Source organism: Phocoena sinus, chromosome 15 (assembly GCF_008692025.1).
Source record: "Phocoena sinus isolate mPhoSin1 chromosome 15, mPhoSin1.pri, whole genome shotgun sequence".
Taxonomy (NCBI): domain Eukaryota; kingdom Metazoa; phylum Chordata; class Mammalia; order Artiodactyla; family Phocoenidae; genus Phocoena; species Phocoena sinus.
In genome coordinates this window covers 78,865,157-78,882,621 of record NC_045777.1, presented here as the reverse complement: position 1 = coordinate 78,882,621, position 17,465 = coordinate 78,865,157, and the positions used below count along the sequence as shown (strand labels likewise).

At 61.5% G+C, this 17,465-nt stretch overlaps 1 protein-coding gene across 3 annotated transcripts; it reads right to left on the bottom strand.

Annotated features, from left to right (window-relative positions):
• Positions 1-211: 211 nt before the first annotated feature.
• Positions 212-16,866, bottom strand: STX1A (syntaxin 1A). 3 transcript variants are annotated; one of them, XR_004345776.1, is made up of 10 exons: positions 16,828-16,866; positions 8,986-9,063; positions 8,528-8,627; positions 5,634-5,708; positions 4,775-4,848; positions 4,569-4,677; positions 4,405-4,478; positions 3,763-3,900; positions 1,965-2,158; positions 212-1,652 (listed from the first exon to the last, which is right to left on the bottom strand). XR_004345776.1 is itself a non-coding variant. In XM_032605149.1 (10 exons), exons 1-10 carry the CDS (start codon positions 16,855-16,857, stop codon positions 1,575-1,577), a joined length of 867 nt encoding a protein of 288 aa, XP_032461040.1. In that variant the 5' UTR covers positions 16,858-16,866; the 3' UTR covers positions 286-1,574. The 3 variants fall into 3 exon arrangements, 2 of the variants coding, with proteins under 2 accessions (XP_032461040.1, XP_032461039.1); XM_032605149.1 differs by having other exon boundaries at positions 286-1,652; positions 1,965-2,075; XM_032605148.1 differs by lacking the exon at positions 212-1,652 and having other exon boundaries at positions 1,779-2,158; positions 16,828-16,860.
• Between the last annotated feature and the right edge of the window lie 599 nt (positions 16,867-17,465).

Sequence of the window (17,465 nt, the reverse complement as noted above, 5' to 3'; positions counted from 1 at the left end):
GGGTCGACCTGGGCCCACAGTACAGAATAGGCGTCAGGGGTTAAGCAGGAGTGGAGAGGTGTTCGGGCGGGGGTGGAGGGGCCAGAGGGTCTGGAAGGTGAAGGCCAAGGGAGGCGGCTGGGATCCTTGGTCTCTGAGCCCCGTGGTGCCACGTAGGATCAGCCCCAGTCCTAAGGCCGTGACACTAAGAAGTCCAGAGCAGAGGCATGGTACAGGTACAAATGTTTATTCTACATAAAAATTTCACAAAATGGGCAGCTGGTTGTACCAAGACCTTTGGTGAAGGGGTGGAGGAGGGGGAGGGGAGTCGCTGTTCAAGAAGGCAGCACGGACAGCGGTCACAGTCACTGGGCAGGAGCAAAGCCGAGGGAAGGCGGGGCTCAGACCTGGCCCCAGCCCCTGCTGCATGTGCTCGCATGCATGCTCCTTGCCTGTCAACGGGCGACAGGGGTTTTGGGTGGGGGCACATCTCAGACTTGAGAAGTCCCGAGACAGTGGGGAGGCGGGAGGTGCCCCTCCCTGGCTGGCTGCTGAATACTGCATCCGAGACACCTGACACCCACGTGGCACGTCAGTGGGGGGCAGCAAGGGCAGGACGAGATTGCGGGCGCCTGAAGGGATGCTGACTTCCCGAGCACAAGAGAGCAGGGACCACTGTCCCAAACATGCAACACACAATGGCTTGAGGACCCGACTAGGGCCTGCCCGGGAGAGTGGCTGGCCCGGGCCGTGGGCTTTACCAGTGCAGAGGCCTGACCGGGGCCCGCTCTGCCTCCCTAGCTCCGAGGGTGGCTGGAGACCAGGCACCAGTCAGCCTCTTCCAGAATATTACCTGGGGTCAGGTGTAGCCCAAAGGGGTTGCTCCTGGGGCTGTAGGAATGTGGGAAGGGAGGCTGAGGCAGCTGAAGACCTGTTGGACTCTGCCCCGAGGCAGGGGAGGAAGCCTGGTCTTGACACGGCCAGAAGCCAGAAGCCTTACCCGGCCACGGCGCCCTGAGCCTCCCTGGCAGTGAATTGGCTGTTAGAGGCTTAGAGCTGGGCTGTCTCTCAGGGCCACCCTTCCCCGAACCTGAAAAGCAGCACCATGTGGCCAGCTGGTCCCCAGCCCTCAGGGGGCTTGGCTTATGGGGACAGCTGGAGAGGACACAGGATGGGGCAGATGGGCTGGTCAGTAGGAGGCAAGGTTGGGGTCCAGAGAGCCTTGATCCCAGGAGAGGGCAGACCCCAGGCTGGAGTGGAATTACTGAAGGCTGGGGGAGGGGAGCATAGCTGACTACCCCAGGCAGCCCTGTCTATAAGGGGAGCGGCCTGGGCCAGGGCCTGAGTCTGTCCCTTGCCGGCCCATCCCCACCAGGCTGGCTGTTTCCCAGCCTGGCTCCCCTCTGCCTCCTCTGTACAGACGCACACTGTCACAAGGATCATGCACACGACGGCTCAGGGCAGGGTGGGAACGGGGGCCCTGTGCAGAGAAAGCGGTATGGGGTGGGGAGGAGAGGGCCCGAGCCAGAAGGTGGCAGCAGCCAGGCGGCCTCCCAGGGTGGGCCATCCAGAGCGCGGTGGCGGTGGGGTGGTCTCTACCCAAAGATGCCTCCGAAGGTGGAGGCGATGACGATGCCCAGGACCACACAGCAGATGATGATCATGATCTTCTTCTGCACAGGGAGGCGAGGAGAGGCCTCAGCGCGGAAGTGGGGCCAGGAGGGAGGCTGAGCCTCTGGGCAGAGCTTTGAGGCTGTGGGGTGGCTGGGGAGGGGCTCTGGTGAGGGATGAGGGTTGGAGAGTGGGGGATTGAATGAGGGAGAAAGTGAGGGCCTGGAACATGTCTGGGTGGGGTTTTAACTGGGCACCAGAGGCTCTGGTCAGAGCTGAGGGAGGGTGCAGGCAGAGCACGGAGGGGGTTGTGATGGTCCGGGGGCTCTGTGCGTGCGTGAGGACGTGGGCTCGGGCGGGGTTGGGCTACTGACCCGGCGAGCCTTGCTCTGGTACTTGACGGCCTTCTTGGTGTCAGACACAGCCCTCTCCACGTAGTCCACCGAATGTTCCACGTTGTACTCAATCCTGTCAATCATCTCTCCCTGCAGGGCCAGGGGCACCCGAGCTCCAGAGGGCCCCCCTCAGGGTTACGAGGGGGCCCAGGGCAGGATTTCAGGAAAGCAGCCTGAGGTTAGAGAAAAGGGGAGTGTGAGGGGGATGGGGCAGAGCTTCTCACCCGTGCCCTTTGCCTCTGCCAGGCACCCTGGCACCCTGCGCAGCTCCCTGAAATGCAGCCGTCCTGGGGCGGGAACTGGCCATGCAGCCTCAGCCAAGGTGGCGGGGACCATGCAGAGGACGCTCAGAAGGGCCCTGACCCCGGGGCTGGGCAGAGGACAGCACAGGGCAGAGGAAGGCAGGGGCGGGAGTGGGTGGACTGGAGTCTGGCCAGAGTGACGACGGTGAGCACCCCACTCCATCCTCCCCAGGCACGATGGTTCCGTCCAGCCCTGACAGGCTTTGGTCTTCAACCTTTAAGATGGCCCTGCAGTCTGGTCCCAGGAAGCCCCCAGAGGCCACTCGACCATGACGATGCCCAGGACTCCCAGCAGCAGCGTGCTGAGGGCTGGCCGCTCTCTCCAAGCCCACTGCTCCCACTGGCGTCCACAGCACCATGGTCTCTCGCCCCAGTGGAGGCAGCAGCCTCCTCAAGGCCTCCCTGCTTCCTAACTCGGGCCATGCCACTCCCACACTTAAGACCCTCCAGTCTAGAAGAGATCCCACACTTAAGACCCTCCAGTCTAGAAGAGACTCCAGCAGCCCAGCACCGCCTGACAAGACTCCACCGCTGTCATCTCCAGCTCTCCCCGTGCTCTAGCCGCCCGGATCTCCTTTCTGCTCCTCACATAAGTCAGGCTCTTGCTGGTCTCAGGACTGTGGTGCTGCTGGTCCCTCTGCCTGGGCCAACTGCTTCACTCTTCCCCTGGGAAGTCTTCAGAGCTCAAATGCCGCCTCCTCAGAGAGGCCTTCTCTGACCACCCCGTCCAAAGTGGCCACTGCGGTGACTGTGTCACTCCAAGTGGGGCCCTTGGACTAGTAGCGTCGGCATCACCCTTGAGCTTGTGAGACATGCAAATTTATGAACCCCCACCCCACCTACCAATGTCTGGGAACGGGGACCAGAATAGGGGAACGTATAACAAGCCCTCCTGGCGGCCCTGGAGCACTTTAAAGTTTGAGAACCGCTGCTCTGTCACGTCGCCTCCTAGCGTCTGGCACAACTGGAGAATATGCCGTTCATCGTTTACTTATGCTGCCCTTTTGCCCAACAGACATTAGCTCTCAGGGAGCAGGCCCTCAGCTGTCCTGGTCACGGCTATACCTCCGGCTCCTAGAAAAGTGCCCATCCACAGTGCCCACATGACACACAGCTGGTGAACAAGACAGGACAAGGCTGGGTGAAGGTGGGTAGGGCCATGCAGGGCCTGGGGTCTTGGAAGGCCAAGCGGAGCCATGCAGAGAGGATCCTTCAGGTGGGCAGGACCCTAAGGGCAGTTTCAACAGCACGTGGTTAGTTACCTGAAGACTTGGTCCCTCCCGGGCAGGGCAGCGTGGCGGGCAGAGAGGGTAGGGTTAGTGCCGCCCTGGGTGCTGCTGGGGGCTGGGGGGGGGACGGTGGGGCCCCGGGCGCTCACCTGGCTCTCCACGAGCAGGGCCATGTCCGTGAACATGTCGTGCGGCCCTGGGTGCTGCTGGGGGCTGGCGGGGGACGGTGGGGCCCCGGGCGCTCACCTGGCTCTCCACGAGCAGGGCCATGTCCGTGAACATGTCGTGCAGCTCCCGGATGCTGCTCTCCAGCTTGATGATCTCACTGTGGCGCGTCTCGATCTCGCTCAGGGCCTGCTTGGAGATGCTGGAGTCCATGATGATCTAGAGGGTGGGAGCAGCAGGCTGGGACCCAGGGACCAGCTGAAGGGAGCGGGGGTGGGGACTGGGACAGCAAGAAGCCGAGGGTGGAAGCAGGCCACCGGGATGGGCCGTGGCCTGAGCAGCACGTTCTGACAGCAGAGCCTGAGGCTTCTTCCTCAGCCGCAGCTCTCCCCCCACTTTCTGCTCGGCGCTTACTAGCTGTTACCTAACTTCTCTGAGACCTGGGTAAAAGGTCCTGAGGCTGGTGGAAGGAGCCCCCAGCCGGTGGCAAATAAGCAGGGGTAGCTAGGAAGCGGACCCGACTGGGAGGAACCGGGAGACGGGTCTTAATTCCCCCTTTGCCCCTAACATTTGTGTGACCTCTGCCTGGTCCCTAAGACTCTCTGGGACTCGGCCTTCTCTTCTCTAAAACCTGCCGCACAGGTGGCTGTGTCCAAAGACTGCCCAGATCTGGCGCTCTGCACGCACACCACAGGGTCCCCAGGGGGAGGGGTCCACACTCACCCCGGAGGCAAAGATGGCGGGGTTCCCACTCTCCAGCATGTCCTCCAGCTCCTCGCTGGTCGTGGTCCGGCCGGCTGTGAGCAGGGGTCACGCTGAGCCCGGCCTTCCCCAGGGTGGTCAGCAGCAGCCCGGCCCCGCCCCTTGGCCCCACCCCCTCAGCTTACTGATCTCCAGCTGCCTCTGGATGCGGCCCTTGCAGCGCTCACGGTAGTCAGTCTGCGTGGTGTTGTACTCTGACATCACCTCCACAAACTTCCGGGACAGTGTGGAGTGCTGGGGGCCCGAGATGGGAGTGCAGGTGTTAGGCCCACCCCACCGGGCCCCAGAGCCTCAGGTGCCTGGCTGCCCGCCCCAGAGGTCCCACCCACACCTGTGTCTTTCGGATCCTCAGGTCAGCAGACGAGCGGCTCAGGCCTTCCTCCTGCTCGATGCTCTGCTCGATGCCTGGGGAACAGCCAGCTGCTGATAACCTGCCCCATTCACCGCTGCCTCGCCACCCACACACCCAGGATCTGGCTCAGGACCTCCCCTCGGGGGACGTGTGTTGTCTGTTGAGTGGGGTCACACAGGAAGCAGAGCAAGAGGGAGCTCCAGGCACTGATGGAGGAGGGGCCGACAAGGGCTCTTCCAGGCATGATGTGTGTGTGGGTGCGTGCATACACACACACACAGACACACCTGTGAGGCCTCAGGCACACACCAAGCTGTGTATCTGTGTGTGTGTGCACCTACTATGTGCTAGGCCTGGTGGCTCAGGCCCACCCTGTCTCTCTCCTGCTCAGGAAGGCTGTGCATGGAGCGAGGAGTGGAGCGTGCCGTGGAGGGGGTCGGGGGGTGGGCAGGGCTAGGTGGCCATAACCACAGGGCACGGGACCCCTAGGCCTGTGCGTTCCAGAGCCTGCATGCCTGTGCTCACGTGAGCGCGTGGGGGCTCCTGTGTGGGACCAGGCACTGCTGGCCACTCCTTTAACTCTCTTTAGCTGACAGTGTCCAGAGTGGAACACTCCCTGGACGGAGCCTCAGGCATGTGTCCCAAGGCCCAGCCCAGAGCCTGGCACAAACAGGCCTTGCCAGGTAGCTGCTAAGTAAATGGCGCGTGATGGCACCCTCACGAAGGAGAGAAAGACCCAAAGTAGCCCTCAGAGTCAGTGAAATTCCATGGGCTGTGTTGGGGAAGCAGGCCTGGAGTGCCCCCCATATCCCAGACAAGGCCTGGAGCCCAGACTCACTCTTCAATTTGGAGCGAACTTTGTTTGCTGTCTTCTTTATGTCAGACATGAGTTCCTCCAGCTCTTCCTTGGTTTCTGGGGAGGTAGAAGGGGTGGCGGGTAGACACCCTGGGCTCCCCCATGCCTGATCTTCACGCTCAGGCCCGAGGGGGCTCTGGGCAGACCCTGGGTCTCCCCTTGTCCCCTGGCTAAGAGTCCACCTGCCCCTCCAATCCCGGGCCGGGGCCACACCAGCTGCAGCCTCACCCCTTCTCGTGTGCCTTCCAAGGAGCCTCCCTTCTGCCTCCGCTGGCTCCCCCCAACCCCCTGCCGATAACAGATGGGGCTAAATTTAAGGCAGAAGTAATTGTGGAGCAGCTGGTGATGCTGAAGGTGGCACTGGGGAACGTTTACTTGATAACTTGCCTGAGTCGAAGGTGGACGTGCGGGCTCACCTAGCGCTACCTGGTGGCTCTGGGGGTGAACAACCAGCTGATGGGCTGATGCGGGCCAGGGGCCAAGGAGGCAGAAGCCAGCCCCCATCAAGCACCCTGGGCGGGGCAGACCCTGTTCTCTTCACAAAGTCCCCCTCCCCAGGTGCTGAGCTCAGTGAAGGCCAACTGCTGAGCGCCCGGCAGGTGGATGGGGGCTGGAGGCACCCGGCCGGGTGGGAGCTGTGAGAAGAGCTTCAAAGAGGTGGGCCCCTGCGGTACAGTCAGCTCTAGAGGTAGCATGGAGTGGGGCTATGAGGGGGTGAAGCTGGGGGAGGGCTGTGGCATAGTTTCTGGCCCTTGTTCCAACTGGGACCATCTCTGTAAAGCTGGCAGAGGCCATGGAGGTGCCCAGCTAGCCCTGCTCCCTGCGAGGGGTTGTCTGGCAAAGTGGGGCAAGATGGCTGCTTCCCTCTGGGGTGCTGGGTGGAGCCCAGCCTCAGGGCAGCCCCCCATGGCTCCACCCCCTGGAGAAACCAGGACTGAGCTCCTGGCTGGAGCCTTTCTCACCCATCCTGTGCTTGCTTCTGGGGTTGGGGCTTCTCCCATAGGGGACTCGGGAGGGGCATTTACAGTGGCTGGTCAAGTGGGAGGGCCACTTCCCAAGTGGAATGTGAATGAGGTGGAGTGGGGGGCTTCCAGGAGCAGGGGAAGAGGCCTTGTTTGTAGGAACAAAGGCAAACTCGGTTACCAGCTGCTCTGACGTCACAGCCTATTTTGCTCAGACCCAGAATAGCCCAGCCTGGATGGCAGCCCCCAGAGGAGGCAGAGCAAGCCTTGGCCCAGGAAAGCCCCCCACTCACTGCCAACTTTCTTTGTGATGCCCCCTCAGCTCTGCTCTGCCTCTGCCCTAGAACCCTTAATGGGGAGCCCCCTCCTCTTGGGGAGTGCCTGTTAGCCCATGTCAGTGACCGTCAGCCGGGTCCTGACTGCCCAGCTCATGGGTGGCAATTCTAAACTGGTCACTAGTGCTGTCTGATGAAGGTGGCACAAGGCAGCCAAGGCTGGGGGAGTTGGGCAGTTCTGTCCCCTGCCTGCCCCACCTTCCAGCAGGTGAGAGGCCAACTCCCAGCTCTTTATAGTCTCGCCCCACAGTCAGCCCCCTCCTGCGCCTCACCAGGAGTGACCCACCAGGGACACGCGCTGACCCGGATACCCACGGGCCCACAGACAAACCACATCACATACTGCCGTCCCAGACAAACCTCTAGGGAAAGGGGCAAAGCACGACGACACAGCAGCTGCACTGGATGTATGCCCTGCTCTGGGGTGTCCCTCTTTCCTTCCCACTTCTTCCTGGGCTAGTCTCCCGGCTCCCAGCTGACTCACTCTGCCTTCAAAGGGCCTAGCACTGGCCTCAAGTTCAAGCACACTTTGGGGCCGTGGAGAGATTTATTCTGGGTGCTTGAGGATGCCTGTGGGCCTGGGGCTGAGAGGCCATGGATAGGGAGGCAGTGCTGGAGTTGAGAACAAAATCAAGCTTTGGGTGCCTGGGTGGTGGGCTATGGGCCGTAGGTCCTTTCCCATGAACACCTGGGCGGCAGCCGGACCCTCCCCCGTGCTTTGTCCTGGGGCCCCATAGGCTGGCGCCTTCCAAAGGAGCTGGAGAAGGGAGAGGAGGTGAGCAAACCGCAAGAACAGGCAGGCAGTGCACACACCCAATCTGATGAGTCCAGGTGGCTGACCTGGGCCCCAGCCCGTCACTGCCTCCCCAGGGCTGAGGGTGAGCCCCCTCCATGAGAGGGGATCACGGGCCTGCATGCCGTCAGCCTGGCCCATGTTAGTGTGGTAGTAATCAACACCTCCACGGGAATCGTGACAGCCAGGTCAGTGGGACCCGTCTGGAGACAGTGAAATGCAGACCCACACAGCCTCCCTGTGCAGAGGGAGAGAGGTCACTTCCTGGAGCCCTGAGAATGCCCGGCTCCGGGGTACCAATGGCCAAGTGCCAGGGCTGCCAGCTTTTCCCGGAAACTCTGCCTGCTTGGCCGGCTTGCCCTCCCACAGCGCTGATGCCTCAGAGCTGCCATCTGCTCCCCTGGGGAGGCGAGGGAAAGGGAGAGGCTGGGCTGAGAGGCCTTCTGTTGATCAGAGGCCGCTGCCTCCCTCCTTGCTCCCTCCCAGAATCCCCGGGCTACAGCCAGCTGGCCAGCCATGCCGCCTTAGAAAACAGCCAGCTCACCTGGGGAGGGCGGGTCCGGCGCCTGACCCCGCCCTTCTCACCAGGCATCCGGTAGGTGGTACTGGGCACTGACCCCACCCCCACCCCGGGCCTGGGACAGCTGTTTCCTGAGGCTTCCCATGGAGCCCTCCCCAGCCTGGCCAGGCGCAGGCAGCCCTCAGCCGGCCAGCAATGAAGGGCGTCCCTCCCCGCAGCAGCGCCCTCCTGGAGGCCTGTGGGGCTCCTCACACCTACGCACTCACTCTCATCAGGGTTGGGGGAGGCCAGGATGGCGCTGTGCTTCCGCTTCACCTCCTCCACGTTCTCTGAGATCTTGTCAATGAAGCCGCGGATCTCCTCCACCTGTGGACCAAGGCCAGGTGGTCTGGGGGCAAAATCCAGGGAGGGGGCTTCTTGGGCCCAGGGCTTGCCCAGAGTAGGGCTGGAGGTCAGGGCTCAGGGCCAGACTGGGCCAGGCTTCAGGGGGTAGGTGAGGGGAGGTGGGGCTGCTCCAAGGATCCTTCTAGACTGGGGTAGGAGTAGGGAGGAATGGGCCAGCCCAAACTTTGCTCCCCTCTGAGCCTCAGTGGGCTCATTAGCTGGCGCCTGGGGGCCGCTGAGCCAGGCGCAGGCGTGTAAGAGCCCTGGCCTGCCTCAGAGTTGAGACGTGGCCACCCTGGGTCTGCCAGTGTTTGGGGAGACGCAGGTGTGCTGCTCCCACCTGTTCGAAGAACTCATCCATGAAGCGGTCTCGGTCCACGGTGACAGTGACATCGTCATCATCATCGCTGTCCTTGGCCTGCACAGAGGTGTGCACACATGAGCGGACCTGTGCTAGGACCACTGGGCCCCACTGAACCTGGGACACCCAAACTGCCCAGCACCTACATACAGCAGGCCCGCAGGCTGCAGCTCCAGGGCCCTTGGCAGGGACAAGGCCTGGCTGTGCCCTCAGCTCCCAGCCGCAGTGAGACCTGGAGGATCCCTGGGGACCCAGCATGATCATGGAGAGAGGCCTTGCCTGTCAAGTTGGTGACAGGGCCAAGTATCCACCTCCGTGCCAGGCACTTCTTCCCCTGCTCAGCTGCCTCCCCTCCCCCACAGGACTGGGGTCCTCCAAGCACACCCCTCACCCTAGGGTGCTGCTGGGGAGGCCCTGCCACAGGCTAGGCAAACAAACCTCAGGGCTTAGTCCCCCGGCCACTGGCCCCAGATCACACCACGCCTGAGACAGGTTTCCTGGAGTTCCCAAGCTGGTCCTGAGTTCCAATCTCCCTCTCAGGGGAGGGCCATGCAGGGGGAGGCCTGGGCACCACGAACACCTCCCTGCCAAAAGGTGGAATGGCTCAGATATGGGCCATCCCCACAGCACCCAGGCCGGCTTGAGAGCTCCTGCCTGTGAGGGGCCTTGGATCCGCCAGGCTTGCTCCCTCAGACCTCGGGGAACTCTCCCTCCTTGTTAGTCTTGACATTGATCCTCTTTCCTTCCAGGCCCAGAGTTGGGTCCGGCAGGCACAAGAGGCCAGTCATGTTGCCACTTGGCCCGGGGCCTGCCTCAGCTGCAGGTGCAGGCCTCACCCCGCGGCCCCAGGGGCAGCCGTACAAAAGCCAGCCCATCAGGAGGTGGGGGTGATTACACCTCTGACTTCCCAGCATGCCGGCCACTCTCATTACTGTCCGCCCCACACCTGGAATCAGCCATGGTCGGCCCACTCTGCTGGCAAGGCCAAGGTCCCTCTCCACAGCCAAGGCCCAGATGCTCAGGGCAGGACGGTCACCTGGGTTCTCGGGCTGGGTCATGCCTCCTCATTTCTCAGCGCCCCACAGGGAGGAGGCACTAGCCCTCACCCTGATGCTCTCTTGCGAGGATGGAGGCAGGCAGAGGCTGAGGGGACGGGGAGGCTGAGGGGCCAGGGAGGCTGGGCCCCCGCTGGCTGGGGAAGGGGCCGAGTTCTGGGCCCAGCACAGACACTGACTGGCTGAGGGACTTCCCCTCTGGGTCTGTTTGCTCCTCTATGAAATGGGGACAGTGATGCCATGCTGGGGGAGGCGGGCTGAGAATGGATGGGGAAGCCCAGCATGTTCTGTAAAGGGCTGTGGCCCTGGGGCTCTTGGGGTCCCACTACCCCACCAAAGTGGGACCAACCAAGAGAGGGGGTTGGTTGGGAGCGTTATGGAGGCGGCCCCCCTCCTCAAGAGATCACACCTCCTCCCCCAGCAGCTAAAATAAATCCTCGCTCCCACAAGTGCCTGTGGCTGCCACCAGGTGGCCTCCATCCCCCACCAAGCCCACCCTTAGCCACAGAGAATCTAGGAGCCATTTCCATACTTTAAGGCCCAGGAACCAAGCCAAGCAGGAGGAGCACTCCCTAGGGACGCGGAGGCAGGGTGCAGCCTGGAGAACCCCAGGGCCCCCTCCCCGGCAGCCTGCCAGGTTGGGAAGTGGCCCCAGGAGTTCCTGCCATTCAGCTGCCTGGCTTCTCTGTCCTTCTGGTGCCCAGAGAAGGATGGGGTGGATGGGAAGAGGCAGAAGGAGAATTTTCCAGCTCCCTTCCCTTCCGGAGTGATGACCAGCTAGAGCCAAAGACAAGGGCGCCGGAGTCACTGGAGATGAGAGTCACTGCCGATGAGAGTCACTGCCAGGGACCCCGGGGCTGATGCCTCCCTTTGGGCCTCAGCTTGCCCATCTGTGAAATGGACTTATCTTTTCCAGGCATCCAGCCAGTTCTGACCTGCTACCTGCACAGCCTCCCTGCACAGAGGCTGGACTTGAGTAGCTTCTCCAACAGAAGGGTGGCGGGAGAGATGCCACACCCTCCTCCATGCTCTCTATCAATTGGAGGGTTTAGGGCCTGACCTCACAGCCTGGGTCAAACAGCTGTGGCTCTGAGCAAAACATGGAGGGGATGCTCCAAGGGCACCCTTCCTTACCAAGTGCTACTACTTCTTCCTCCTCAGGACCTTTTCACTCTCACCCCCCTCTTCATCTCACTGCCCCAGTCTGAAATCTGATCTCACCACACTCCGCCTATAACCTATAACCATCTCCCTGCCCCTATAATCTACCCATTATCCTCCCTGCTGTCCCCATGTGGCTCCCTCTGCCGGCAGTGCCAATTCCATGAAGCTGACATTCCCCTCGTCCTTAGATGCCACCCCCTTCGGAAGCCTTCCCCAGCTCCCTGGGGTGGGTATCTTGCTCCTCTGGTTCCCGACACCCTATTCGCATCCCTACTGGAGCCACAGGCACACACTCTCGAGCCCTAAGGGACCTGAAAAGTCACCTTGGCCGCAGCATCTAGCCGCAGCTTTCACACCTCCAGGGATGGAGAGCACACCAGCTCTCCCAGGCACTTCTGCCTATCTGGAGCAGCCCCAATTGTTAGAAAGTCCTTCCCTTTCCTGCGGTTTGGCCCCAGGCTGTAAAGAACCTGTTGGTGCCCTCTCCCTGGGCTGGCCGTGCCAGAGATCTGAAGGTAGCATCCACATCCTTCCTGGGTTTTTCTTCTCAAGTTGACCATTCCCTCCCCTTCAGATCCTTCCCAGAGGGCTTAAGTTGCAGCCCCTGCCCCAGACTTGTTCCACTCAGCCTCTGTCTTCTCCAGCAGTAGAAGATATAAACTGAACCTGCTGCTGATTGCGGCCTGAGCAGTGCCAAAGCGCTGACCCATCACCTCCCTCTTTCTACATAGTCTACCTCTGTTAATGTAGCCAGGGATCACAGAAGTGATGTTGTAGTTCCTCCTGCCAAGGAAAGCCCCCAAGCCCTTCCCCACCCTGTTTACTTGGTTGGATTTTGGGCTCAAGGGAAGGATCTTCATTTGTTCTGATCCTTGCTTCAGTTTGTGAGAATCTGACGGTTTATGCCTTTGTTGCCCCCTGCAACTTCATCCACATCTAGGCCAAAGCCCTGAATGATTAGGGCCCCAGCTCCCTTGGGGATCCGCCAACCCTCTCTAAGTGGCAGTCACAGCTCCGGAAAGAGGGCTGGACTAGAGCTGGGGACTTGAGAGGCTGCAGCGTGGAGGCGGCAGCTGGAGTCGTGAGGCAGTTATAAACTCAAAGGTACAAACATCTTCTGGACAAACCCACCCAGACATCATATGGGCACCCTGTCTGCCACCTGGCCAAAACTAAGTTCCACCTCTTTCTCCTGAGCCCCCTTCTCTGAACCCCCCTGCTCAGAACCCCCGTTCTCAAGAGTCCCCCAAATCAGAAACTGGGGGGAGCATCCGCACTCTTCCTCCTCCTCTCACATCCAACCTACATCCCATTTGTCATGGTGTTTGTTTTTTGGTTCTAGTGTTCACGGGTTCTCAACCCTGGCTCAGGACCTGAGTCCCTCGGTGGGGGATTAAAAAAACAAAACAAAACAGCTTCCAGACCAAATGAGAATCTACGGGGACGGGGCTGGTGAGGTTAAGTTTTTTTTTAAGCCCCCCCAGGATTGAGAACCACTGGTCTGGTCTCACTCCTCTCTGGCCGGCTGGCCATCTCGGCTCTAGCATCATCACCTCCGGCCTGAGCAATCAGAAAAGAAAATCGGTGCGGGAGTGAGAAAGCACTGCCCCACCACAGGGACCTGCTGCAACAGGGGAGAGAATATCCCACTAGAACCACCACGCGTGCAGCCCTGGTGGTCTCTCCAAGCAGAGGCTCCAGGATTCCAGGATACCCTCCTGGAAGTAAGAGTGTGAATCCTCCAAGGGGTGCGGAGGCCAGGCAGCCTCCGGGGCGTCCTGGGGGATGGTGGCAGGCTGGCAGGCAGGCTTGATTCATTCCTGCTGGAGCAGGAGTTGCTGTTGTCTGTCTCGAGGGCTATTTTTTTTTCCCCTTGTTCTTTTTAATGACTAATCAAAGCCGGTATTACTAAAGCAGAGAGGCCCAGAGCTGAGTCAGGGGTGTGCGAGAGGCCGAGCTGGGTCTCCAGAAAGAAAGGGCTCTCCTTTCTGACCCCTTCCTCCTTTCCCCATCCTGCAAACCTCCCCCTCCCCCAGATCCCTGCCCTCAGCTGGATCTACCCCTTAGCAGGGCCCCAGAGCAGCTCGGGGAGGCAGCTTCGGGCTGTGGGGAGGGGCTGAGCTCTGCCTCCCTCCAGGTGCTGTGTGACCTTGGATAAACTCCTGGCCCTTTCTGACCTCAGTTTTCCATTTGTAAAATAGCAGGTTGGACTAGATAGTTCCTGGAGGCCATCTGTACCTCAGATGAACACGTACCCAAATCCACTGGGGTTTTTTTTTTGTGGGGAAACTCCAAGGAGGTGATCAGAGGGAACGAAGGAAGGAGAGGGCCCCTAGCCTGGGTCTATTCTTACACTCCCATTTCTTCTGCTCTGCAGGGCAAAGCCGGCTGGCTCCACTGTACAGACAAATGAGCATGGAGAGGTTAAGGCACCAACCTGCCTGCTGTTGCCCCGGGAACCCCCAGTCTCTTCCCAGCAGTGAGAGAGAAAAAGGGAACCGGTCAGCAGAGTGCTGCCCCGGTGAGCTGGGCCCTGCTCTAGACCAGATGTCAGGCCCACCCACCATTCTCTGGGTTGGGCATCCTAGCCCCTCCGCCTTTACTCACACTGGTCCCTTCTTATGGACCACACTCCCTCCTCCCATTCAAATCCAACTCCTCCTTCTGGGCCATCCCAAGTCCTCTCCTTCCAGGAAGTTTCTTCCTGGGTCTGGCTACCCCATTCTCCCTCCTCTTTACTGTCGCAGGCCCCCCTGTGTCTCACATGGCCCAGAATGTAGATAAACACCATTCTGGGCCCAGGGAGGGGTGGGTCGGCTCCAAGGAGTTCTCGGAAAGAAAACCAGGGAGGCCTCTGAACTGGGGGAAGGAGGCAGCTGCAGGCCAGGCGGGGCTGCCTGGGGACACCTCGTCCCCAAATTCTCCCCGGTATACTCTGGTGACCCAGGTCTTCACCCGTCCTAGGCCTCCAGGCTGCCCTTCTGATCTCTGAGGGCTGTGGAGAGCATTCAGGTCCCCACACCGGCCCGCGAGGACCCCTTCGTCCTCCCTCTGCATGAGAGGATCAGCTCCACAAGAGATGAGGGCTGGAGAAGGCTGGAGGGCTGGGCCTGGCTTGCAGCGCTGAGGAAACGTGCTAGCTCCTTCCCCAAGTGTGACTTTTATAAATAAGCTCCCTTCGCCTTCCTTCCAAATGTGGTGGGGAAGGAGGAGGAGGGGGGAGGAGGAGGGAGGGAGGCTGGCTGTGGTGCAAGTGGCTGTCCCAAGTGCCACCCTCTGTCCAGCCCAGCTAGCACTGGAGTCTCAGCTCCTGGGGGTTCTGGCTCCTGGGGTTCAAGGTCTCCCCCAAATATGGAGTCAGAGTCAGGAGACCTGTGACCACCCCTCTTGCCCTGAGAAATTGGGTTCTAGGTTTTCCTACCTCCGCTTCATAGATAGGAATCTATGCAGCCCAGAGGGAGACCTGTGGGAATGGCAGCGCCCCATACTAATGGTTCCACCCCACCCAGTGTGGGCTCCTGCCAGCGGACCCTCAAGGCTGCTAGAAACCCCCAAGGGGCAGAGCCACCCAGCCATGAGTACAGCAGCCTTCATGGGTGCTGAATGCCTGGACCGGGGGCCTGTCGGGAGAGGAAGACTCTTTCAGAGAAGCCAGGCCTCACCACCTAAAGACCACTCTGGCTAGTGTGTGTGCGTGTATGTGTGCTGGCTGGGGGGAAGGGGGGAATCACAGACACACCAGAGCAAAGAGCTGGCTTCAAGCTTCCTACAGCCCAAGATCTCTTAGGCCTTAGGTCTCAGCCAGGTCTGAGTGTGACCATTTTTAGGACTAGGTGAAGCCGCTTTCTACCATCCCACTTCATCTTCCAGGCCAGCCACATCTCTTTTGTGCCTCAGTTTTCCCTTCAGCAGAGGGAAGGAAGCTGATGAGTGAGAGGATGTCAGATGGAAAGGATTGTGCTCTCCCTGATCACCTGGTTCCCACATACACCCTCCCCTGACCCACCAGGCACCCAAACACCAGCAAATGCACCACACAGCCATTCATTACCGAGATAACCACACTCCTTCTGACTCAACCAAGCACAGGAAACTTGAGGGCAACCACAAGGGCTGGCGGGGGAAGTGTTCAGACACCATACACGACATGAGGGACCGTCTTCTTCCTTTGAAACCTCGTGGGGTTTACTCCTGGGTCTGGGCACTCAGCCAGGAATAACACAGGTCTGACGGGAGAGTGGGGGCTGGCAGCCAGAGCAAGGGGGACACGGAGGCAGGAGAGCACAGGTTCCAGCCCCATGCTGCCCAGGAGACAAGACTGGTACAACGGGTGGGAGACCCAGGCACAAATGCAGGGAACCTATGGGCAGAGAGGACAAGCCACGGGATCAAAAGTCCAAAGGACCCTTGGAACTTTCCATATAAGGGGACCCAGGTCTCTGGCTCTAAGGTGGATAGCACAGGAAGTGTTCTGGGGAGACACTGAGCTAGCCCCGCCCCCGCCACAGAGATCAGCAGGTGGGGGCCTGCCAGTACGGGGGTCAGCCGGGGCATCAGAGGAGCCTCAACTGGGTCTAGAGCCCTGATGCCCCTCTCCCCACAGGCAGGCTTCCCTTCCTTCTCTGTCCCCCCCCAGCCCCCCCACCCCAAGATTGCCATCTTTAAAGGGAGAGGTGCGAACACCCTGGTTAATAGCAGAGGCCAGGGGAGGGGGGCCTTGACGAGGAGGAGCAGGCGGCAGGGGTCTCTGTCAGGGCTGGGAGAGGGCGGGCTCCGACTGAGAACCTTTGCGCATCCTTCTACTTCCCCCACCGGAACCCCGCCCCAGAAGCCACACCCCAGGGGCCCCCGAAACACAGGTGGAAAAATAGGTTCAGGTAGGAATCCGACCAGGGAACCCCGGAAGGGTCTGGAAACGCCGGCCCGGGCTGCCCGGAAGCCAGGAATGTGGACCGGGAGCGGGTCTGACCTCTCCCGGACCAGGGCGGGCAGCAGATGCCGATCGCCACCGGGTGGTGAGCCACAGGTGACGGGAGCTACAGGTGATGGAAGGTGATGGGGGCGGCGGTCGCCCCGCGAGACAGCGCCCAACGGAGGAGCCCGGCCACACCCGACCGCCCCATTTCCGCAGCGCGCCCTGCAGCGGGGCTCTGGACAGCGGACCGCCCGCGGCCCCTTCCCACCGGTCCCGCCGTCGGTCTAAACCAGAGGGAGGGCAGAAGGGTCAGTGATGAGGCACCGTGGGGAGAGAGAGTCGGGACCTGCTCCGCGGGGCGAGCGAGAGGCCAGGCTTCGGTCCCGCCACCGGTATTCCAGAATACCCCTTCGACCCCCGAAAAGAAGGGGGCGCCGAAAAGTTTATCCAGGACCCCGGGCTCCAGTCGTCAGTCCGCGAACCATCGGAGCCGAGCTCACGCGAGCCCGTGACCCCAGAGGGTCCAAGGGGCGGGACCCGGATGGGGGTCCCCGGCTCGGCACTGCTCCCTCCTACCCTGGCCAGGGACGCAGGGACTACCGCCCCAGAGGTCGCCAGAGGTGGTCGGGGAGCTGCCCGGCCGCTGGGCACGGGTGGCGAGGGGCGCCGCGCAGGGGCCGGACTCACCGTGCGGAGCTCCTGTGTTCGGTCCTTCATGCTCCCGGGAGTGGCAGCGGCACCGGCTGCAGCCCTGTGAGCCCCGCATGCGCGGCGGCCGCCCCGCGGCTGCGCAGCGCCAGCCCGGCCCCGCCCCGGCCCCCGGGACCCCGGCCCAGCCCCCAGCCCCCAGCCCGGCCCCGCCCCTCGCCCGCCCCGCCCTGGCGGGTCCCAGCCTAGAGCCCAATTCTGGGACTCTGGCTCCCCGCTCCCACTGCCCACCCTCCCCCACACCCAATCAGGTCCTCCGAAGGGTCACAGCCCAGGGACCTCATCCCCCTGCGTTCTCGACGCCCGCCTGATCCCTGCCTGGGGTCGGTTCCCAGAGTCTCTGCTCCCTCCCGTCCCAACTCCGTCCTCCCTCCTCCCATCCCTCGACTCAGCCGCTCAGCATCCCTCCTTCTGGACCCTGGCTCTTCACCCCCAAGGCCCCTCATATCCCCGGGAATTTGCTAGAGGTTAGACCCCACCTCCCTCCTTAATTTTATTGCCTTGGGACCTCCAGCATCCCCCTCCAAAAGCCTCCTCGAGCCAAAACCCTCTAGAGTTCCAGCCTTTGAGCCCCTACCCTTCCTGCCTTCTCCCAGCGTCTCATCCAGACTCAGGCT